Source organism: Phocoena sinus, chromosome 15, assembly GCF_008692025.1.
Source record: "Phocoena sinus isolate mPhoSin1 chromosome 15, mPhoSin1.pri, whole genome shotgun sequence".
NCBI lineage: Eukaryota > Metazoa > Chordata > Mammalia > Artiodactyla > Phocoenidae > Phocoena > Phocoena sinus.
Window position 1 is genome coordinate 8210951 of NC_045777.1, and position 25690 is coordinate 8236640.

Sequence of the window (25690 nt, forward strand, 5' to 3'; positions counted from 1 at the left end):
GTTCCAAGCAGTGTATGGAGTCATAATGTTCTATCAAACAAAATAGGAGTTTCCTAAAATTTACTCATTGGTGAAACCAAGTCACATATCTGGGTGGAGGTACCATGGGGGGGTTGGAAAGTTTCTTCAGTAGAAAGCAGGCTCTGCCCGCAAAGAAGATATGTCACAGGTAGAAACCAGATATATTATTTTCTATCCAACTTTATGTGAGAAAAACATTAAGTGGATGGAGCTGCTAAAGGCTACTACAGTATCTCCCTATGGTAATTTATTTAAATAAATAGCTCTTTTATTTTTTTTTTGTTGTGGTACGCAGGCCTCTCACTGCTGTGGCCTCTCCTGTTGCGGAGCACAGGCTCCGGATGCGCAGGCTCAGCGGCCATGGCTCATGGGCCCAGCCGCTCCGCGGCACGTGGGATCTTCCCGGACCGGGGCACGAACCCACGTCCCCTGCATCGGCAGGCGGACTCTCAACCACTGTGCCACCAGGGAAGCCCAATAAATAGCTCTTTAACTTGACTATGATCCACAGTAAGAAATAGATTTTACATCTTGACGTGATACATGTGCATGTACATGAAACAAAGAATTCACCAAATAGTAGTATTCTTACAGCACGTAATGCAGGCTGGTATTTTCTGTTCTTTCCAGTCTATTTCATTTGATGGTTTTAATGCTGGTTTTGATCCATTAAATTATGTTCCAATCCACCTGTAGTCACAATCTGAAGTTTGAAAAACTCTTTTCTACCACCATCACCCTTTTCACATAGGGAGACAGTGATCTTGAGGGATGTGACTGTTTCTTATGCAACTGGGTGTCCCCAGTGCACCCTGCCTGGCACACCCTGGCAGGCAGTAATGTTCGTTAGATGAACTTGACAAGGATGAAGGTGGCACATACACATCATGTTACAATTTTTCAAAGAATGTTAGAATATATTATTGCAATCTCATTATCACCTCTGCCTAACACAACTTTAAATAAAAATGATTTCGAAGTATATGTACGCTATAGATGTTTTCTCATAGATAAACTATGTCGAATCTTGAATCTCTACTATTTATTTGGTATTTTTCATTCAGCCTTTAACGTGTTAGGGTGTTAATCATCACGGTTGAGTATCAAGTGAATTGTGTTTTGCAGTGAATCTGCAAAATACATTTTGAGTTTACTTTCCCTTTGGCATTATCCAGTCTGATTCTCTCCTTCCAAGGTTATAATAACAGTCCTGATTTATTGAGCATTTACTGACTCACAGAGGAGTGCAGTAACTTGCGTAAGATAAAGTGGCTAGAAAGCGGCAGAGCTGGAATTTGTCACCTACAGGCTTAGTCACTGTGCCTGTGAGTTTAAAAAGAGGGAACGTTTAGAACCTTTGGAAACATATCTTTTTAAAACTCCTGAAGCTAGTATTTCCCAAACTGACATTCTGTGGACTCACCAGTCCGGTGAGATCAGTCTAGAAATAGGGTGCCACCGTCAAATAGTTTCAGAAAATAGTACTTGCTTTATACTCTCCTGAAGATTCACAGTGATGTCAGCCTACTAAAGCCTCTGAAAAGTCCTGCAGCAAAAGCACACCTGCTTCACTTTAACTGCTTCTCAGACTTAATTATCCATAGAACAGTTGCATCTTCCAAGGAATAGTTCTTCTAGGAAATGCTGAGCTACGCATGTAGACCAAAGTTGGAAAATGGGCTCTTGTAGGATGCATCATGCCACAGATGGGTTTTATTTGACCTACACAGTGTCTTAAATAATATTTTAATTAATTGATAACATTTTGAAATTGACAAAGTTCACAATAGTTTTAAATTATGAGATTTCAATAGAATTCCGTATTTCAGAAATTTCTGAAAAATGGGAAGTTTCATCCTATATTCCCAGGTGGGATGTCAGTTGTGACTGCCCCTCGAGATGGGGCATTCACTCCCCAGTTCACCCAAGTCCCCACCCTTCCCTGTTGGTTCCTAAGAGTACAGCGTGTGAGTTGTCCTTCCCTATAACACTTGCACTGTTATTTTCTTGTGGTAGAGTTGAGAGTAATTCCATCAGAGACCACTTTGCATCCTTCATAGCACATAAGGCAATTTGAAGCAATTTAGGTGACCATCTGGCTAATATACTATAAATCCAGCCCAAGAGTCAGTTTGTCGGCAGGTGTTGAACAGTAAATGGGAGGCATTGATAATTTAATTTATTCATTCAACAAACATCTGAGTGCTTTCTTTGGGCCAGGAATGATTTTAGGATGGATAGAATGATGGACCTCATGGGAGCTTTCATTCTAGTGGAAAGACCAGCAATAAACACGAAAATAAATACACAAAGAGTTCCAGTGTATTAAAAGGATTACAAATGAAATAAACAGAGTTTTGAGAAAGCAGAGAAGAGAAGGGGCTGGTAATTAGGATTGGGTAGGGGGTAGGGTCAGGAAGGATTTGGTCTAATGTAAAACTTCAGGAAAAAGGATGTGACTTTTCTTTTTTCTGCATAAGGCCAAACCATTCTTAGAAAATCTGCAGCTTAATTTTGGCAGCATTCAAAACAGTTTTCTCACTACTGGGAAGTGTTTGTTAAACAGATGACAAACTCGTTCTAGGCTATGGGTTATTTGCTTTTGTATTTTGAAGAGGTTTTTTTTGATGTTGGATATTTTTTTCTCTAATAAATGTAAATTGTCATTATCAGTCTGGAGGTTGCACGTGTTGGAACTGATCATAGAACAGAAGAATCTACCACAGATTCTTTTTTTGCCTGATGTGAAGTGGGCATCACTCTCCACCCACCCTTTGCCCACGGTAAATGTATTTTTCCATTTTATATCATACATAATGGACTCTATTTAAGAGTGTGCCAGGGCTTCCCTGGTGGCGCAGTTGTTAAGAATCCGCCTGCCAATGCAGGGGACACGGGTTTGACCCCTGGTCCGGGAGGATCCCACGTGCCGTGGAGCAACTAGGCCTGTGTGCCACAACTCCTGAGCCCGCGTGCCACAGCTAGAAGCCACCGCAGTTAGAAGCCCGCACACTGCGCAGCAAGGAAGACCCAATGCAACCGAAAATAAATAAATTTTTTAAAAAAAGTGTGCCAACTTATGTATTCTTAGGAATATCCTCAAAGTAATTACTGTTGCCAAAAACAGAAGCAAGGAAAGAACATTGTATTGCTTAGTCCTCGACCCACATTTCACTTGCCATTGGAAATCAAGTTGACAAATTCACTTACCCCTCAAGCAGAGGGGTTACTGAGACAGAAAATGGAAAACCCTTATTTATAGGAAGAAAGTGTGAATTGCTTTCTCTGATAGATTTCTTTCCACTCTCCACCTATGACTACAATGAACAACTGGTTTATTTAATCTTTTAACTAAAACATCTCTGCATCCGTCAGTATCATGGGCTAATGAGGCTCTACCATGTCAAGGTGCTATGTTACACTTCTGCCACCAGGATAGAATATGAGTTTTTAACATCCTAAGGTTATGTCTACAGAGTATTAAAACAGGCGGTGATCTTATGATTTATAATAAAGAGCATCATACTGGATAATTGGTCCAACCTCGCTTGATTCAATTAGTATAAGCAGCTAAAATGAACAGTTGCCTCTCTCTCCTCCCAAAAAGAGGAGGGAAAAATAGGTAAGTGGAGCATTTTTAGATCTGTGTCATGCAGATTCCCCAATTAGAAAACATGCCAGAAGACAATATGAAAATCTGGATTTCACGTTTCAATATTTTTATGTTCTTTTTATTGCCCTCTGAAGTGTCTGATAATTTCTTAACTACCTGCATCACTAGGAAGTTTATTTCAACCGTGGCACTTTGGCAGTACACAATTTTAAAGCCTGAAGAAGGTTTGAAAAGGCAATTTGACATCTAGGAATTTATTGAGAAAATGGGCAACATTTTATCCACAAGCTTTTTTTTTTTTAAGTCTGGCATTGTCTGTAAGAGAAAAGTTGGGAACATCTAAAAGATCTTATTGTGGTACACCCTTACACTGGACATCATAACAAAGATGACCTAGAAATAGAAGTATTGACATGTGAAGACGGTTATAACATAATGTTAAATAAGAAAAGCAGGTTCTGGACTTCCCTGGTGGTCCAGTGGTTAAGACTCTGTGCTTCCACTGCAGAGGGTGTGGGTTCCATCCCTGGTTGGGGAAGTTCCACATGCTACGTGGTGTGGCCAAAAAAAAAAAGGAAAAAGCAGCTTTCAAAATAGTATATACAGAAAGTTCCCTTTTGGGTAAAAATCATATTTGCCTTGCCTGCCCACGCATATTCATCCTTCCACCCAAAGAGGGGTGTGGAAAGAAAAATTGCAGATTTTTAGTAGTAGTTATTTTCTGTAATGGGATAATGGGTGCATGTTATATTTTTACTCTTTGCTCATCTAGATTTTCTCTTTTTTAGAAATAGAGCAAGTAAGTACTGAGTACTGCCTAAGTATAAGGAAAATACTACAATCTAGGTAATTTCCTGATTCCTCCACTAGATAGCGCTATGAAGCTTGCAGCATCCTGAACTGTATTAGAAACTGCAGTAGTAACAAGCGGTTTAACAGGTTATTTTCGCTCACAGTAATTCCGGAACTGTACAATCAGAACTTGTGTGGCAATTTCTTGCTCAGAAATAACACTGATTTTTAACACGTATAGCTAATGTGTATTTTGGAAAGAGAAATTTTGTTGTGGATGGCAGTTTTCAAAGTCCTTTTGTAATTGGCACTTCTTAAGGTCGTGCTACTTGAGTTCTTTCCTAATTTTTGCTTAAAAGATGTGAGTGCATTTTTATCGGTTGATGTGAATTGGGAAGGTATAGTGGGAAAAAATAAAAATACAAAATTAGCTACAGGAGTAGACCTTCCTTTGGTGGTTTTGGGCTTTGTAGTAAAACAAAGTTTAAAACAGAAAAATCCCAACTCTTTCGGAAATGTTGACGTTCTCTTAAATATTATTGGTAGACTTTGTTCTTAGAGTTCCTTCCCGCTTGTTTCAGTAATTTGCTTCCCCTTCTATGGAAATTGGAGGATAAATTTTTATTTTTAAGAATTAACCAAATCCCATTTTTCATCCCCAATCTGACAATGGGTGTATGCAGGTGATGTGCTCCCAGAAGAAAAAAAGTAAAGATGTGATGTATGTCTAGAGAACATTGTTGCTGAGCAAATGATGCCCTTTGTGCCGCTGTGGCAACCAAGTGGGAGAGGAAACATAGCTCCTCCCTTTAATCCCAGACAGCCTGTGGCTCGAATTTCCAACAGATGGAAAAGAGTAATGGGTTTCCGTACCAGTCAACATTTTTTTAGACAAATTTTCCTGTGTTAAACTGCCTGTTAGACACTGATTTCTCGGTACAAAGATTCAAAATGAAACCGGTATGCACAATCGGTGGGGACATCTAGATGAGGTAGACATTCGTCACAAATAGTTCCAGACAAGACTTTTTTTAGCCTTGATCGTCCTGCCTTCACTTGTATTTTCACTTGGACAATGCAGACCTTAGAGAAAGACGAAAGCCAATTGACAATTTACAGTGGAAGGAAGGTACCAGAAGTTCCATATGCGTTTTATTATAGGCAATCAAATTAGGATGAGGCAGCACAATTTTTCAACATGACAAATTGTGATCACTTAACTAGTGTTCCTATCTGTTTGCCCTTGGAAGCCAACAGAAAGGAAAAAAATACAGGCCTCTTCCATATGGATGAAAAACAAGCTGACACTATGGACACCTGTTTGCTTAAAAAGAAGTTTCCAGATATTTCCTGGAGAACGCCGATGTTTCTATCTAAAATTTCTGTTTGCTGAGAATGATCTGCAGGCCTCATGAGAATAGCTCAGACGTATTCGTAGTTAAGGACAAAGATCCTACAAATAACCCAATATTTAAGGCATAGGCCACAAACCGGTGGCCTTGGGCTGGATCGTCTTCCAAACTGCGTTGAGTGTGGCCCTCTGGCTGTTTTTTAAAATTTGGAATTAGTTGCCCACATTTTGTTTTAATTTTTAATGGATAATACATTCACATGGCTCAAAATAAGAAATTATGACACGGTATACTTTTCTACCAATGCCACCCGCAATAGATAATCACTGTTTGTATTTTTAAATGAGTCTTTCTTGAGCATATATTAAGCAAAAGATAAGTATAAATTCACATTCCTTCTTTTTTAAGCAAATGGTAATATAATATACACTCTGTTCTATCCCATGCTTTTTTTCCCAGTTAACACTACTTTCTGTATCTGTACAGCTTCCTCATTTGTAACACTTGCATAGTTTTCCAATGAATGGATGTACCATGATTTATTTACCCAGGACCTTATTAATGACATTTGGCAGGTTTCCAAACATTTGCCATGACCTCATTGTAGTGAATAAGCTCGTGTATTTGTTATTTCACACTTATGTGAATTGAGGTTTAAAACCAACTCTGAGGAGTGGAATCGCTTGGTAAAAGAATATATTCTTTTTTTTTTTTTTTTTTTTTTTTTTTTTGGGGTGTGCGGGCCTCTCACCGTTGCAGCCTCTCCCGTTGCGGAGCACAGGCTCCGGACACGCAGGCTCCGCGGCATGTGGGATCTTCCCGGACCGGGGCAAGAACCCGTGTCCTCTGCATCGGCAGGCGGAGTCTCAACCACTGCGCCACCAGGGGAGCCCGCCATCTATATCTTTTGTCCAGTGAAATGTCTCTTCATGTCTTTGCCATTCTCTAATTGGATTGCTTGAATTTTTTGTTTGTTTGTTTTACTATTGAGCTTCGAGAATTCTTTATTTATTCTAGATTCTAGTCCTTTGTCAGATAAGTGGTTTGCAAATACTTTCTCCCCCTTTCTAGCTTTTTTTCCATTAAAAAAATGTGTTTATTTGGTTGCACTGGATCTTAGTTGCGGCATGCGGGCTCCTTAATTGTAGTATGCAAACTCTTGGTTGCGGCGTGTGGGATCTAATTCCCTGACCAGGGATTGAACCGGGCCCCCTGCACTGGGAGCATGGAGTCTTAACCACTACGCCACCAGGGAAGTCCCATTTTTTCCATTTTTTAAATAGGATCTTTCACAAAGCAAAATCTTTTTTTTTTTTTTTTTTTTTTTTTTCCCAGTATGCGGGCCTCTCACTGTTGTGGCCTCTCCCTGTTGTGGCCTCTCCCGTTGCGGAGCACAGGCTCCAGACGCGCAGGCTCAGCGGCCATGGCTCACGGGCCCAGCCGCTCTGCAGCATGTGGGATCTTCCCAGACCGGGGCACGAACCCGTGTCCCCTGCATCAGCAGGCGGACTCTCAACCACTGCGCCACCAGGGAAGCCCCGCAAAATCTTTTAATTTGGATGAAGACCAGTTCATCATTTTTCCTTTTATGGATTATGCTTTTGATGTCAAGTCTAAGAACTCTTTGCCATAGATCCCAGAAATTTTCTCTTATTTTCTTCTAAAAGGTTTTTGTTTTGTTTTGTTGTTTGTTTGTTTGGTTGGTTGGTTTGTTTTTTGACCTTGCCGCACAGCATGTGAGATCTTAGTTCCCTGACCAGGGATTGGACCCGTGTGCCCTGCAGTGGAAGCACAGGGTCCTAACCACTGGACTGCCAGGGAATTCCCCTGAAAGTTTTATACTTTACATTTTATATTTAAGTCCTTGGTCCATTTTGAGTTAATTTTTGTATAAGGTATAAGGCTTAGATTGAAGTTCTTTTTTTTTTTTCCCTCCCATGCATGTTGAACTGTTCCAGCACCGTTTATTGAAAAGATGATCTTTCCTCTATTGAATTGCTTTTCCACCTTTGTCAAAAATCAGTTGGGCACATTTTGTGTGGGTCTATTTCTGGGTTCTCTCTTCTGGCCCAGTCAACTATGTGTCTATGCTTCTACCCACCAGTACCCCACAGCCTTGCTTACTATAGCTAAATAACAAGGCTTGAAATCAGGAAGGCTGCTCCTTCCCACTTAATTCTTTTTTTTCAAAATTGCTTTAGATATTCTAATTCCTTTGACTTACAAATTTTAGAATAATCTCATCTATCTCTACAAAACATCTTGCTGGGATTTTGATAGGAATTGCATTAAACCTGTATATCAACTTGGGAGGATTGACGTCTTTATTGTGTTGAGTCTTCCAGTTCATGAACACTGTATGTCTCTCTGTTTATATGTTCTTTAATTCCTTTCATCAGTATTGTATAGTTTTCTGCATATAAGTCCTGTACATATTTTGTATTTCATTTTTGGTACAAGTATAAATGGTATTATTTTCTAACTTTATTGACATGTAACTGAAATATAATTTTTGTGTAAGTTTAAAGTGTACAACTTGATGATTTGATAAACGTATATACTGCAAAATGATTACCACAGTAGGGTTAGTTAACAACTCCATCGCCTCATATGATTTCCATCTCTTTCTTGTGATGAGGACATTTAAGATCTACTCTTTTAGAAACTCTCAAGTATATAATATAGTATTGTAAATTATAGTCACCATGCTGTATATTAGATTCCCCAGAACTTATTCATCTAATAACTGGAAGTTGGTACCCTTTGACCGACATCTCCCCATTTCTCCCACCCCCCAGCCACTGGCAATCACTTTTCCATTCTCTATTTCTATGAGTTCAGCTTTTTAAAATTTCACATATAAGTGATATCATACAGTATTTGTCTTTCTCTGACATTTATCTCTTAGCATAATGCCCTCAAGGTCCATTCATGTTGTCACAAATGGCAGGATTATCTTCTTTTTTCATGGCTGAATAATATATATTATATACAGTCTTCTTTATCCATTTATCTGTAGACAGACACACTTGTTTCCATATCTTGGCTATTGTGAATAATGCTGCAATGAACATGGGAGTAGAGACATCTCTTCAGGATTCTGCTTTCATTTTCTTTCCCACGAGTGGGATTGTGGGATCATATAGTAGGCCTATTTTTAATTTTTTGAGGAACCTCCACACTGTTTTCCATAGTGGCTGCAGCAGTTTAGGTTCCCACAAACAAAGCACGAGGGTCCCTTTTCTCCACATCCTCGCCAACATTGTTATCTCTTGTTGTGTGACAATAGCCATTTTGACAGGTGTGAGGTGATATTACATTGTGGTTTTTATTTTCATTTCTACGGTGTTTGGCTGGTGGAGAGCAGTTATTGTCTAAAAGCTTTCTGTCATATGCTAGACTGGCCCTTTCCTGGCCGTTCGGTTCGAGCAGGCGTTTCGGGAGGGTTTGCCCATCGGTGTTTCCTGGTCATTGGCTTCTCCAACTCCAAGTCCAGGATATCTGTGGCAAAAGGAAAACCCAGGGAACTCACCACCGTCTTGTTGTTGAGGTGCCTAGCTGGCCTGCCTTCTCCTCTTCACCACTCGGAGTTCTTTTGTGTTTGTTTTCTACATAATGTCCAGGATTTTCCACTGTGTTTACTGGGAGGAATGAGGGAAAGTCTATATCCTCCTTCTTCCTGGAAGCAGAGTCTTATGTTCTTTTTTTTTTTTTGCGGTATGCAGGCCTCTCACTGTTGTGGCCTCTCCCGTCGCGGAGCACAGGCTCCGGACGCGCAGGCTCAGCGGCCATGGCTCACGGGCCCAGCCGCTCCGCGGCATGTGGTATCTTCCCAGACCGGGGCACGAACCCGTGTCCCCTGCATCGGCAGGCGAACTCTCAACCACTGCGCCACCAGGGAAGCCCTCTTACGTTCCTTTTTAAAACCAGCCTAAGAAGAGAAACGTATTTCACAAAAAGGGCTCAAGTTCAGTTTGAGAGACCATAAACTCTCACTTGGGAAGAGCCCTGGGCCAACAAGCCAGCTCCCTGCACTGGGCCAGCAGGGTCTGTCATCCCTGAGCTGCTCTCCACGTCTGGAGATATCACTGCACTGGGGGAATCAGGGAAGCATCTTCAGAGCTGCCTGGACAAGATGCCACAGGGCTGAGCAGAAAGTTGAGGGGCCCCTCCATTCCCAGAATTCTGTCGAACTGTGTCTCCTCCAGTCCGAGTTCTCTATCCTGGATGAAGAAATACCAGTAGTTATCTCCGTTGCTCAGAGGCTCTCCCCTGTGGCAGGTTTTCCCTGTTGGCAACTAGACCCATGGGACTGCCCTGTGTTTACTGATTTGTTTCCTCTTCAGTTGACCTCCCTGTGATTCAGTTTATCTCCAGGAAGTTCAGTAATGCTCCCTGTGTGTCCAGCCCTGGGATCACAGAGAAGAACCATGCCCCCTGCTCTCCCGTAGGAAGCTGCAAGTCTGGGAGCTGGGGGTGGCCAGACGCAGACCCTTCCATTCACTGTGAGCGGTAGGGAGCCCAGGGGCTGTGAGACCAGAGTGGCTTAGAGTAGCTGACCCAGCCTGGGGGGTCAGCCCCCTCCCAGAATAGATGCCTTCCCCACCTGCATGCAAACTTCTTAGAGAACGTCACCGACTGTCAGAAGTAGCATCACCCTGGTCACCCTCCAGTCCCTCATTTTCTCCCTTGCAGTCTTCACTGGCTGAGTTTTCTGTGTTACATTTATTGGTTTATCTGTATTTTTGTTTGGTTCTGTTTTTCTCCCCTGCTAGAATTTCAGCTCCCTGAGGAGAGGCCTGTGTCTCATTCACCACTGTATTCCCAGTGCCTTGATCGGTTTGAGGCACTTGTTAGATATTTGATCAATAGCTTTTATCCTCACGCTTCATGATGTCATAGGCAGATCCCAAACCTGGCAGTGATTCAAAAGTCCAACGCAGTCCAACTGAAAAACTTCAGTCTTGCATCCATTTTAACCTTCACCCCAATTCTTTCTGAAATCAAACTCTGACGTGACCATGGGCTGAGGCCCTTGAGGTCTGGAAGGATTAGAATTTGCTCCTTATTTCTTCTCCTCCTCCCTCAGTTGTGCGAGTTCAGGGTGGAGGGATTGAGGGAACAGAGCTCTCTTCTTTTGGACCCCTGCTGTCACTACCCTTTCTTGACCATCTGTATCTTTTCCGTCCTGGGCACCCAAATGAGGTCTGGCTCCGGGTCATAGGTGGGGCCTTCTCCACCTCGAAGTTCCCCAGCAGAACTCTCGACTGATTCTTCTTTTATTTTTTGCGGTACGCGGGCCTCTCACTGCTTTGGCCTCTCCCGTTGTGGAGCACAGGCTCCGGACGTGCAGGCTCAGCGGCCATGGCTCACAGGCCCAGCCGCTCCGCGGCATGTGGGATCTTCCCGGACCGGGGCACGAACCTATGTCCCCTGCATCGGTGGGCGGACTCTCAACCACTGCGCCACCAGGGAAGCCCCTCGACTGCTTCTTCTGCTACGGGGGCTCTTTGCCCCATACTCCACCCCCAGCCCAGAAACCTTCCACCTAGAAAGCGCCTACTTTATAAGCTGCCGCCCAGCAGATTGAGAGGAAGCTCAGTGTGACTGATGGTGGTCTTCTCTAACCACCTTGCGTTTATCTGTATCTCAGTTGACCTGAACAATCTACCCCGAAACCCTCCCTACCCCCATCCCCACCTCATCCTTTTCTACATGTTTTTCACGCCTTTTCCTCTGTCTGAAATTCCTCAGCACGCCATCCTTCCCCCACCTCTGCACGTCGACCTGTAGCTCAGGCTCCAGGGCCGAGGGCAGACGCCGCGTCATCTTCACACCTTTCTTGTCCCTGTACTTCGTCTGTTCTCAACCTTGGTGCACACTGGAATCACCCAGGGGCTCTAAAAATATTGACGCCTGAGCCCCACCTCCAGACATTCTGATCGAATTGGTCTGGGTGGCATCTGGGCATTAATACTGATTGAAAACGCTGTGCAGGGCTAAGTGGGCTAGTGGAATTCTTTTATCTTTTTATCCGAGTACTTATCCCCCTCTGCTGGCCTTTATCCACTGTGAGACTGTAAGCATCTCGAGAGAGGAACGTGTCTGATTCACTTTTGTTCATCTCACCGGGCTCAGAACAAGACTCAGTAACGTAAACTATGACAGTAACAACAACGATAATGATAACAATAGCCAGCATTCACTGCATGTTTGCTGGGTGCTGCACACCACGCTAACTCCTGTCGATGGATTATCCCATTTACGCCCCGACCGCTCTGAGAGGTAGGTGCTGCTGATTCCCCTTTTACAAATGAGCAAACCCAGGCACAGATGTCCGGGAACATGCCCAGGATCGCACTGGTGTGAAGGATGGAACAGAGAGTAGAGTCTGGGCGGGCTGGCCTCAGAGCCCGTGCTAATATCATTTTGCCTCTGTACAGTTTGTACATGCTCAGAATTCCCCCAGCAAGCTATTGAGTGAAGGTGGGTAAATGAGTGATTGGAAATAAATAACTATTTCCTAGGCAATAGCTCCATCAGGCCTAGTGGGGCACCTCTCCATTAGATCTAGTCCTGGTACCACTTTCATAATGGCTCAGGTTCCAAACACCTGCTTAATGATTTGTGTAATATTTTTAAAATTAATTAATTCATTTATTTATTTTTGGCTACATTGGGTCTTCGTTGCTGTGCGCGGGCTTTCTCTAGTTGCGGCGAGCAGGGGCTGCTCTTCGTCGTGGTGCATGGGCTTCTCATTGCGATGGCTTCTCTTGCTGTGGAGCACGGGCTCTAGGCGTGTGGGCTTCAGTAGTTGTGGCACACAGGCTCAGTAGTTGTGGCTCATGGGCTCTAGAGCGCAGGCTCAGTACTTGCGGTGCATGGGTTTAGTTGCTCCGCGGCATGTGGGATCTTCCCGGACCGGGGCATGAACCCGTGTCCCCTGCATCGTCAAGCGGACTCTCAACCACTGCGCCACCGGGGAAGCCCATGTAATATTTTTAATTTAACATTTTATCTAAAACTTTTCTACTCAACTTCATCCAAGCAAAAATATCCATTGTACCAAAGAAATATCTTTCCAAAAAGCGCTTTTAAAGAATAACCTCGTGCATGTATGTGCACGTGTATGTGTGCATGTGTGTGCACCACCTAAAGGAAACTCACCACCCCTGTAGGTATAGCACACTCATCTGCTATAAACAGAATTTTCAGCCATCCTCCTTGTCAACCTACTGAACAACCTGGATCCGAACTATACCTACAGGAATGATAAAAAGTTCCACTCGTTAGAGTTCTATTCTAATATGAACAGTAAGTTATTTTAGAACCTGTTTAAAAGTTCATCTCTTCGCAAGTAAAACACGTTTTGCCTGGAATTAACTAGAAAAAGCCGAGAAGCTTGTTAAGGCCCTGGCTTCTATCTGCGTTGGACTTTATGAAGTTCCAGCTCTTTAAGAGGCATTTCACAAGAAGCACTGCTCCATTTAGAGGGAGTGCTGGGGCTGAGGGAAACCCTGTGGGATACAAGCATTGTTATTACTTTTTAAAATATTCACTGAAGTGTGTTTATGCATTTTTATCACTGTTCCACAATAACCCCGTTGTTGTTGTTGTTGTTGTTGTTGTTTTTTGCGGTACGCGGGCCTCTCACCGTTGTGGCCTCTCCCGTTGCGGAGCACAGGCTCCGGACGCGCAGGCTCAGTGGCCATGGCTCACGGGGCCTATCCGCTCCGCGGCATGTGGGGTCTTCCCGGACCGGGGCACAAACCCATGTCCCCTGCATTGACAGACGGACTCTCAACCACTGCGCCACCAGGGAGGCCCAATAACCCCGTTTTTAATGCAGCTTCTTCTGGCCCAGTCCTTGGCATTAGGGTAACCCACGTGCCAAATGAGTGTGCCGGAGAAGGTGGTCTAGAAACTCAGAGAAGGGAGTAGGTTCCGTGGGTGCTGTGGCCCAGAAAGACTTCAGTGGAGAAAGTAAACTTGAGCCCGAGCCTGAAGAATGAATGGGTTTGAGGTAACCTGGCTTGGCCCAAGGTCATGGGAGTGAACGTGAAAAAAAGGAGGATATTCAGCCTGCATCCCACCCTCCTGGGTGAGTTAGAGAGGAAAATCCGTCCCAATAGCACATCCTTCGCACAGTTAACTCCCAGATCCTGAAAGCGGAATTATTATTTTAAAACATCAGTACTTTTTTTTTCAGTTGATACAATTCAGCACTGTGGGGATTGTGGGAAATCAGATAGAGATATCTTCCATGATTAAACTGGAAGACCACAAAATATTGGCATCATACATAACCTCTGTGCAGAATTGGGAGAAAAGGGTTTTTGTTTGGGATGCAACGTGCACTGCTGTGTTTGTTAGCCTCTGGCTCCAAACAATGTCCCTCCAACTAACTGCAAATGCTGATTATGTTAGAAAGAGGGGGCGGGGAAGGAAGAGTGACTCTCATAATCTCCTGATTGTTCTACACCCCCGTGGGCAGAAGAAGTATGGCTGGAATTAGGGGGTAAGGGGGACAGGGGCGCGAAGCAAAAATAGTACTTTGAGAGTCCACATTCAACAAGTTGCAACCATGAAAACTCTGTCTTGTTCCTAGGACATAGCTGACAGCACGGGAAAAGAAGGACAGGAAATCCCAACTGTGAGTTGCTCTGTCCCCGGGGTCCCTGAAGAACTGGAGATTGCAAAGGAGGACCCCCAGACAGAGAATAATAATTCCATCATGAGCTTCCTTAAAACTCTGGTAAGCAGTTTCATCTCCTTTTCTATTCTATTCCTCAATTTTATTGCTCAAAAGTTTTGTTAGATCTAAGATTGATGCATACTTGAATGTTACTGCTCTAAACGGCTTGATGCAGCTGGGACATTGGAGAACAGGGACAAGATGTGCTTCGTAAGGGAACTGGCTTTCAGTGAAGGAGTCTTTAGTTGCTGCGAACTGTGAGATTAACTATGCGACGTGAGCTATGTGGTAGTAGAACGCTACCGCAGTTGGATATCTTATGGTCATTGATCATAAAAATAATTGGAAAATACTTCCTTGAGTTGCTGACCTATCAAAGCATTTTTGCCACTCAAATGGCAAATAAAACTGTAGAAATCACTTTCTATCTTGTTACATCTAAAGCTCCCATTTGACTGGGTGGAGGCAGGGACCCACATCTTGCATTGCTTGCCCCTGTCTGACTCTTCAGACCCCGCAGCTTGGCTCCTGCCAGACACTCAAAAAAAGGGCTGAATGAGTGAATGCATAATTAAACAGACAGATCCAAGTGTTTGGGCTATTCCCAAAGGCCAAGACCAACTTCAAAAGATAAAACAGAAAAAGTCAACCGAATGTGCCACAAACACCAAAGGCTTGTACATTTGTTTGGATTAGTGGTGGACTTGTTGGAAAGTGTGTAGCCATCCAGGAGACAGTTTTGAATGTGGTCAAGCTCTTAGTGAATGTATAAGATCTGATGCATTTCATTATAAAATATTAATTTTGTTAACTTATGTATACATAGGTATTACCCAGAAGTCCATGGGTTTCTACTAAATTAAAAGGACTTCTCATGACATTCCTTACTTGTAGAGTGAAGTGGACCACCCTAAATAAAAATATGAAATAGGGAATTCCCTGGTGGTGCAGTGGTTAAGACTTGGCACTTTCACTGCCGGGGCCCAGGTTCAGTCCCTGGTCGGGGAACTAAAATAAAAAGAAAGAAAGAAAGAGAAACACCCTACAGAGCTATGGTTTTTAACATTTGGTTTTTCTCAAACTTTTAAGGTTTTGCCTAACAAAGCTGAAACAAAAAAAGATCTGGAAGACACGGTAGGTCATTTGAAGTGTGTTTGGGTTTGGGTTTGTGCGTAGAATTGGATTTGAATTTATGTATGTGTCTTTGTTTTTTGAATTTTGTGTGCGTGGGATATACATACACACATATATACATATTTAGCAATTTAATAGTGCTGTTAGATTGTCTTTACAATGTTCCACTTACGTTAATGGTATTTTAATGAAAATTTTGGTGGGAAGCTTGAAATATGTGCCAATTCTGGCTAAATAATGTCATAAAAACCAATTTCTTATACAGAATAAGAACAGAATACTAATTATTATATATCATCTTAGTCTCTTTAGTTGTGTGTAGAGAGACCCAGGGAATATGGTAAAAGTTAGCCACTGGAAATGCAAAAGTCATGAGACTCAATTTAAAGCAGATGTGAGCTGCTAGATTTTGGTTTTTAAAAAATATGTCTGGCTTTGTTTTTCATGTAATTTGAAAAAAATTAGTCTCCACTGCAATGGCAGTTGCTTGGTGGCATGAAATAGTCACCAGTCGACACTTGCCAAATGAAGGAACATGTAGAGGGGTTAGGAGGCCCTAGAGAGTGTGTGCTTTTTCACCGTCATCCTAGAAATTCAGCCAGTTCCCCTCAAAGTACATTTTGTTTGGAATGACTACTTTCTAGAGATGTTTTCCCTTTGCACTTGAGAGAACCGATTTCCTTTCGTAGACCACGTGGTTTAAATTTCACGGGAATCATGAAGGAAATTTAACTTGGTGACAGATAAATGTCTTGTGTCCTCCTTTTGATAACTGAAAGTGCTTTGAAAGGCACTGGGACCAGACAAATGGCTTGGCCAACCCAGTATATCTGCTCCCCGTATTTGAAGGGGCTAAGTTGTGAAAAGGATCCTAGAATTTGTCTCAGAAGACCTGTGTTCGAGCCGCAGTCCTGCTACTTGATAGCTGTGTGATCCTAACCTGTCTGAACCCAAATTTCCGCATCTGTAAAACTGGGGCGATAAAAATTCTGCCTCCCCAACCCCAGGACTGAATGAAGGTGTGACAGTGCCTGGTAAACCCTGGAGCTCTGTTCAAATGTAGGTGATCCCTGTTTCCATAATCACAGCAGGACAGACTGAACATCAGGATCACATGTGTATTGTACTGATTGGTTCCTCTAGAATTTTCTTCTTCCATTGAAAAAAAGATATATCTGAGGTATCTACGTGCATTTTCCCATAAGGTTATTTATTTGCTACAAGGCAGCTAGGGTCAAGTTCAATGAATGGTTGGGTCCAAATGTTTCTCTTTGGGTTCTGTGTCCTGCATTGTTGGAAATCACAGAGTCAGCACAATAGGCTATAAACAGTGGGGTATGTGGGTGTGTTGTGTGGCTCCCTGAGTGACCTGATGCCCTCACTCCCTTTAGCTGCTCACGGCATCAAGGCTCTTCCCCCACCCCGAATGTGGTCCCAGCTGAAAGTACCTAGTGGTAAAATCTCATGGCCCTGCCCAGAGAGCTGTGCGCTCAGTGCTGATGGAACTGGATCTCAAAAGCGGGTTTTGTGAATGTAGGTTGTCCGTGATGCCCACAAACAGACCTCTTTCTACCAACCTGGTTCTCATACTTGCCTTCTTGACATCTTTTCTACTGAAGCTCTTGGATTCATGCTTTTGAAATGTCAACACTTTTGTCCATCTTCTCATTTGGCCCTGGGCAATCCACTGCTGCCCACACAAAATCCCCCGCCATTTGTGACTTGAGTCAGCAATTCTGAACGGTTGTAGCTGGGCTATTTTAGTTCCAATTTCCCCTCACTTTGGCTCAGTGGACTGACTCACTCTAGAAACATCTTTTGCCCAGGAGATCTGCCCATCTAGAAGTCAGTTGAGATTTTTGTGGGTGATACTGCTTCCCTGAAGTTTCTAATACCGCAAAAGAGGAGATCCGTTTGAGAATGAAAGCCATTTAGTGGCAGTACTTGACTCCAAGATGCAAAAATAAATTGCAGGTATTTTTTTCTTCTGTTTCACGTGGCAATAGCATTTAGAGTTTTAAAAATCATCGGGTAGGGACTGCATTATCGTTTTTATTTTTTAATTTTTTTCACCTGGATATTACGTGTCCTGTAGACAAAGCTTAAATATCTTGTCATTGTCTTTAGCAAATGGAGCTGCATTAATCTGGGTCATTTAAATAGGTTGCTGTTCGGTGCTTTGTGACAGCCTGGAAGGGGGGGATGGGGAGAGTGGGAGGGAGGGAGACGCAAGAGGGAAGACATATGGGAACATATGTATATGTATAGCTGATTCACTTTGTCATAAAGCAGAAACTAACACACCATGGTAAAGCAATTATACCCCAACAAAGATGTTTAATAAAAAAAAAAAAAAAAAAAAAAAAAAGAGAAGAATTGAACAAATGGAAAGGCCTACTGTGATCTTGGAAGGGAGAACTCAACTAAAGACACAAATTGTCTCTAAGGTAACGCAAACACTTAATGTGACATCAACAAATTACTAAAAGATTTCTTTTCATCATGTAAACTCATTCAAAAGTCCACATGAAGACATAAAGGAGAAAAAACTTCCATAGCCAGGAAAATTAGAAAAAGAAAAGTACTGAGGGGAAACTAGCCTTACTTTTAGGGGCTACATACGTTGCACATGAATAGTTAGATTAAGGTAACAGAATAGCAAGTCCAGTAATACAACAAAATTCATGTGGCTATTTAATATATGATCAAGGTTGTATTTCACATAGATGGTGAAAAGGTAACTTAATCAATAAAGGATAATAGAACAATTAAAAAATAAATAAATAAATAAATAAATAGGTTGCTGTGTTGAAAATCAACATGTACCTGAAACAGACTGTGAATTTGCACTTTAACAAATCGTCTTTGAGAGTTTGAAAAAGATAAGCATTCACTTGATGTCTTGTGATTGGGAGACGGGGGTGATATACCGGCAGCTAATTGACAAAGTGGATTACTGCGCTTAAAAACAACAGGAAAAAAATGCATTCTGTTTAAAAACAAAGTTCTAAGCTGTGACTGCTGTTGCCCAAAAGGCATCTAAAGCAGAAAGTGTCTGTGATGGACAAGCTGGGCAGAAGACATCCGAGATCCAGGCTAAAGGCACCAAGGAAAAGCACCTGCGTAGCCCCAGGCTAGGACTCGCCTTTAGAAAATTCTTTAGGCGTAAGGTCTGTATCTTGTTAAAATAGGAGGAAAAATAAGAACCCTGGTCTTCACCACATGACACATGTGCCCATCCTGTATCCAGCCTGCTCCACTTCAGTGAAGACAGAGCCTTGGGTGGTAGAAATCATTAGAGGGGAATTAAGTACTATGTGAATCAAATTTCAGAGGTTTTAAGTCCCCATAATTGTAAACATCTCAGACTACTTTCCTAGTGTGGACCAGGGTTCTGAGATTATTCTTCTAACCTAGTGTTTCCCAAATGTTGAATGTTTGCATACCACCTTCATCGTTTTTGGCAGATGTACCACTATTTACTTGATATTTTTATATTGAAATTGACTCACTTCCTATTTAAAGATATCTGTAAAAGAAACTTTGTATTACATCACACTTGGAAAAGCAGATCATTTTTCATAAGAGGAATGTACCATTATATGGGCAATAAAAAAAGAGATTACATTCTAGCTGTCTCGCTTGTGTTAAGCTCTGAATCTATTGCCATTTCTAGCTTTATGAAAAGGCAATTAGCCAGCAGTAGGGAAACGTTAAAGATTTCTCTACCGGCACCAGACTGAGATTTTCCCCCAATGGTCTTAGAAAGATGAGAATTGAAAAAGGAAAAGTATTTTCACGATTTTAATATTATTTAATATCATAGCACAATCTGAGGCCATCTCTGATCCCACCAATGGTATGCTTGCTATACTTTGGGAAATGCTCTTCTAACCTCAAGATAACAATTCTATCTTCCTGTGGTCCGTTCCATCTCTTCCCTGTATTAACTAAACTTATACTGAGCCCAAATGGAAGCCCAGGCAGAACAAAACAATGAATGAAGGCAGAGCAAGTTCTGTCTCCACGTTCTTGGGAAGTAAAGACAACAGGGAAGTGAGTTTCGGAGATTTCACTCTTCTAATGTCTACGAAAATGCCAGTATTTGTCTGAAACCACCAGTTAAAAGGATTCCTGACTTGGGCCAGCATGCTTGTAAATTTGTTTAAAATATCCACCATTCTCCACTAAGTTGAACGAACTTATTTGAAAAACTTCCCCAGCTGGATGTAATAGTCCCAGGATTGTGTATGCAGATAAAAGCTCCATAGAAAGCTCTCCCAGCGGAATCTATATTTGCATAAACAGACTATGTTATGAAGCCACCCTTCGATTTCCATACAGGGATATTTTGTCCTGTAACGAGACAAGGGGGTGGATGAGAGACACTGCAATGGGGGAGGGAACGTTAAAATGTGGTACCACTGTATGTGGGCGACAATTTGGTAACTGCTAGTGAAATGTGTCATGGATCTGGTACAAAGGAACCTAGCTGAATTCCCACGGGTGCTTCGGTGAGTAGGGGGCCTTGAAAGTTTAAGACGCTATGACTCCCCCTCCCCCGACCCCCACAGATCTGCATTTCATCACGACATTCATTTCGTGCCTCCAGAATCTCTCCCCTCCCACAAGTGGACCACCCAAGTTCAGTATTCCTGGGGCTTCCCCGAATTGTTGGCTTCACATCCTGCCAACTGAGTTGACTTTTGGGGTAGGAGAGGATTCTAAAACCACTGGGACGATGGAGAAGAAACGACCCTTTCTGGGATACTGTAACACAGACTAAGGTTTTGCCTTGAGTTACATTCGGTCTATTTTTTTACGTCAAAGTAAAGTAAGGGGACAATTCCCAGATGTTCTTAATTCTCATTTATACAGCAGTGTGGTAGATCTCATTGGCTTTTACCTTCATGCCTAGGACAGTGCTTTTCTTTTCCTCAATTGGTTGTTCTGTCCAAAAAGATAGGAAAACAGGGCCATTAAAATTGACCAGCCAGAGTCCATCAGTGAACCTTGTTGCGTGATTATGGGAGGTGTGATACTCATCCTCCTTGATTTCAGTGTGACCTAAGACAGAAAAAAGATATCCAAGCAAATTCAAGGATAAAACGGTATCTTCTAGTTTTGCTCTTAAAAAAAATAATACAGTGGTTACCAATTCTGGTTAACTCCTCGTTTCATTTCTTTGTATGTCAATTTTCCTTCCTATAAAAAGAATTTGCTTAGTTTCAAAGAGGAGGAAAGGCTGACATTAATCAATGAAACAAGTTTATTATTATAAATAATAAGGGGCTCAGCGTTTCTTTGCTGAATCTGAATTTTTTTTCTTGGCTTAATCACATGCGGTTCCTCAGAATAAAACCTTTTCACACGACCTGCAAACGTTGGACATGACACATGTACACAAAGCAGGACATTGTTTTAGAATGTCTTTGCCACGCCCAGAAATGTTCCCCTCCCCACTCAGGTTTGCTCAATGCCCACCTTCTCCATAAGGCAGCTAAAATATTAGCAGCTACCTCATAGGGTTCATAAGCTTATGCCACACATTCATTGTTTTTTGGCTCTTGGTACAATGTTTCCATCTTACTAACACGTCCCCTCTCCCACACTCAAATGTGAAAATGATGAAAACTTCTTGTGGAAGAAGGTAAGGTCATCTGATATGCAATCTCCAAATCTAATACATTAGAATTTCATGGGTAGGGTTGCCAGATAAATAACAAGTACCCAGTTAAATTCAAATTTCAGATACACAGCAAATAATTTTTAAGTATAAATCTAAGTATGTCCCAGGCAATATTGGGGACGTCCTTAGGCAAAAAACTTATTCTTTGTTGATCTGAAATTCAGATTTAACAGGACATCCTATAGTCTCACTGTTATTTGCTAAATCTGGCAACCCTACCCAGGGGATTGTCTCCAAAAAACATGGATAGAATTTTCATAGTCTCCTCCGTAATGGAGCCAAAGAGTATGAATTCAGTTGATGCTGGCAGAACACCATTTGGGGCACTTCTCTGGGAAGCGAGGAGATGAGTAGGCAGGGAGAGGATGACTAATGGGTGTGTGTGGCTCCACAGCCCTGTAAGGAGGGGGTGGGTGGACGGAAAGATGACATGGCAGGGTGCTATGTGGGTAGCTCTCTGTGGCCCCTCTCGTAAAATTAATTTGTTATTTATTTAATGCCTGTTTTGAGCCAGACACTGGGTCTGATGGGTGGTAGGAGTGTAATGGTGACTAAGACATAACAGCTCTTACCTTCACAGAACTCATACTCTGGCCAGAGAAATGCATACTCAACAGTTAACACAGATATATTCGTTATATTTTATTACTATACATATGATAGAGTCATGTCCTTGTCATGTTTTTCGAAGATCTCAGGGTATCTTCCCAGGGCAAAGAGAATTGGCCATTTCCCAACAAAACTGATCAGTATAGATGTGTTCCTCAACCTTTTTCCCATTATCACCCCCCCCCACCATGAAGCTTCTTTAGATATTTTCTCCCTAATTGCCCTTCTCCCCGTGGAATTTTAGTACAACAGCTACACTGTTTATCTGTTGATGTACCGTGGCCCTTAGTAGGGCCATAGGCAATATAAACATCTAAAAATTGCCCATAACGCACCACCCCAAGAACAAGGGCAATCTCACCCCCCAACTTTCCCCCACGTGGAGTTAAGATTGCCGTGGCTGAGAATGCATATGGCGTAGACGGTTCCATCCCCTGATGGGCACAACAGCACATGGAGTGGGGAGACCTTGGTCTGTTGGAAGCAGTGTAGACAGAGTAGCTATTCAGAGTCTGGGTTTGGGTATCAGACTCCCTGGATTCAGACGCCAACTCTGTCGCCTTATAAGTGCAATCACAGGCAAGTTATTTAACCACCTGGGACCAAAATTTCCCTAACAATAACATGGACATAACAATTAATTCCTTCCTCATAGGACTGTTGTTAGAACATCCAATTGCTTAAAACAGTGCCTGGCACTGGTACCTTTTATTGTTACTATTAAATCAGAGTTAAAAGTTGGCCATCTCTGTGCCTAGTCTCCTTGGACCCTAGTCCCTCTTCAAGAGGCTGAGAGAGAAAGGAGGCTGAGGGGAACAAAAGGAAAGGGTAAAACCAGCCAAACAAGAGGCGTGTGATGGGCTAAGCAAACTAGACCTGTCCTGTCTAGAATTCTAGAACTCCAGAACTAGCTTTTTTTGGTAACCCCCATGTGGCTTTGGCTGAGTAGGCTGAGCACATACGAAGGGGTATCCAGGAGCTGGTTAGGTAACGCGGCATCTCTAAGTATAGAAAGCAAAGCAGCAGAATTTAAAGCAAAGCAGTGTGGAGCAATGGAGCATCTACTGTAATGACATGAGCAGAATGGATGGTTTACTTAAGCCAACAAGAACCCTTTCTTAGAGATAGAAGTGAGGTCAGCCTCACCCCGCCCCCAGATTCTTGGCCTAACATGGACCCCTTGAGCAAGTGGGGATTTTCCCAAGAAAGCAGAAGGGGAGTTGATGTTGGGGACCACGCGTGGCCACTCCTTTCCTTCCTGCTTCCATCACGGCTCTCTGATGCTTTTCGAGGGCGCTGAGAGCACGCTGTTCGCTGTGTCTGGTGTGCTTCTCCTCCCTCCCGCAGCTAATTTCTAGTCACCCTTCAGGTCGTGGCACAGCATCCCTTTCTCTATCAAGCCTTCCTGATTGCCATGATGGATCTAATTCCCTAGTTTAGCCTTTTTTTTTTTTTTTTAGCACCAAATCCTTCTCTCCACCCCACAACACTTATCATAGTTGAAATTTTACATACATTTGTGGAATTATTTGTTTGGTGTCTCTCTCTCTCTCTCTCTATGAGGCCATGTAACCCCAGCACTCAGTACCCATCGCAGGTCATAGAAGGCAGTCGATGCATTTTTTATGAGTAAATGAATAAATCATAATACTTTCCTCCTGTTTTCTGGAAAAGCAAGCAAGCTAGTTGGTGGAGGGCACTTCCCCTTCAACCAGTGCTTGTTAATTTAATTACCATTTAGAGCTAAAACAGCACCAGGTGTCCGAGACCATTTGGAACATGCATAAATGCAGAACCGTCTGAGCTCAGCCATTTTGATTGCACTGTTGATACAAGGCAGGGGTTATTTTAAACCCTAGCATTATGCGGTTTTGTACATTTTTAAATGGAACTGGGATTATTCCAGGATCACCTATCACAAAAGTCATTTCTATACATTGGCCCTGTAGCTCCTGATTCGAACATAGAATCTGTTCAATAAATGGCTCTCTCTTAGTATCAAAAAAGTCAGCACAGAAGATACTGTCTTACATCAGATAGTAAAGTTCACATTATTTGTGAACTCCCTTTGGAGGGGCAACGTGCAGTGTGGAAGGAGCGCCAGATAGGAGCCGGAAGTCTGGATCTGAGACCAGACTGTGGCCCTGGTTAGTGTAGGGCAGATCGTAGACCTCAATTTCCCCATCCATGAAAATTCGGGCATTCGATTAGGTGGTCTCTAAGACTCTTTCCAACGTCAAAAATACTCTGAAACGTCCTGAATTTTTCCACATCCTGTTTTTACTGCCAGGTTTTTTTTTCTTTTATTCAGAAAATGTAGTCAAAGATCCGACCCCCCTGGGAATTTAAAGGGTTGTGTCACAAGTCCCTGGACCAACCATCATTAAAATGAAGCTGCTTAAGATGGCGAGGTTAGGTCAGGTGAGCCCAGTGTTAAAAATTTTAATGCAATGTTCACTCATGTCCAGGTAAATGGAGACTGTAATTCTCCTAACTCTTCCTTTGTCCCGTGAGTCAGGAGGTGGCAGAGCATGGAAGTAACAGCCCAGTCACTGAAGAGATCAGATGTCCCGGAAGTGGACCTCAGCCTGGCCGCTCGGAGTGGGGAGAGATGGGGGGCGGTGGCGTGGAGAGAAGGTGGGGGAGAGAAAGAGAATAGGGACTGAGTGAATAGCATTTGGAGTTTTATATCAATTACAGTCCATCCAGTCACATCTAATTTAGATGTGGAGGCTGCATCTAAAAGTGAAGAAATGAGGGTTGTGGATGCTGTTCAAACTCAAACCTCTTCCTTACCTGAGTTCCTTACACAAACTCTATAGACTATAGATCTATAGATCTTTATAGACTAAACTTTGTAGACTATAGATCACTATAGTAATCTCTAAAGCAGAGTGTGAGAGGAAAACTTCAGCACTTCTCTTTTGAAGTATATTTATTGGAACCCATCTTTCATTTCAAATTTGGATTAGTAAAACAATACATCTTTATCATGTAAACAAATACGTGTGTATTGGAGGTACATGTTCAGACTATTTTTACTGCCATGACCATGGTCGAAAGAAGACCAGGGTCCTCAACACGACCTAACATTCTAACAGCCCAGTGCCTCTTCCAATCACTTTGAGTCCTAATGCGTTACTTACATAAACATGTTACATAATGGTTCTATATATATTTTTTTCTGCAAAAGGAATATATCTTGATCTTTTTCCAAGATTTTAACACAAATCCACATCCATGTAGAATATTTGGAAAATACAGAAAATTATGAAGAAGACACTTAACTTGCATAACCCCAGTCCATATTTGTAAAAAAGAGATCTTTTGCTTTTGAAATCCTGAGATCATTTTAATTTTTTTGAACTCTTATAGGGTGCCGAAAAGTCACCCGCCACTTCAGCCGACCTCAAGTCAGACAAAGGCAATGTTACGCCCCAGGAGCCCCAAGGGGCTGCCAAGAATTCTACATCCACTGAAACAGCAAAGGAAGGTGCCAAGGAAAAGGGGGGCCCCACCTCTCTGCCTCTGGGCAAACTGTTCTGGAAAAAGGTAAGTCCTAGTTTCAAGATCTGGAGAGTCCTTGGGTCCAGGATGACTTGAGATATGGTTTCTATTGGGCCAACGGATGTATTCAGCAATGCATGGAGTTTCTTGTTCTCCAGAATGACTCATCTTGCCATCTAGTTGAAGACTTGTAGCTCACCCCCGGGAAAAATGAAACACCTATAGCGTTAGAAGCACGTGTTTTGTGGGGAAGAAAAGGAAGTGAACAAGTCGAATTT

General features: G+C 42.6%; 1 protein-coding gene across 1 annotated transcript in view; it reads left to right on the forward strand.

Moving 5' to 3' along the window:
* The window catches only part of BCAS1 (breast carcinoma amplified sequence 1), a 98088-nt gene that overhangs the window by 35446 nt on the left and 36952 nt on the right, over positions 1–25690 (forward strand). Inside the window, exons 4-6 of the mRNA XM_032607123.1 lie at positions 14387–14533; positions 15563–15607; positions 25281–25457. Of these exons, the coding sequence (XP_032463014.1) occupies positions 14387–14533; positions 15563–15607; positions 25281–25457 (369 nt within the window). The remainder of the gene's footprint in view (positions 1–14386; positions 14534–15562; positions 15608–25280; positions 25458–25690) is intronic.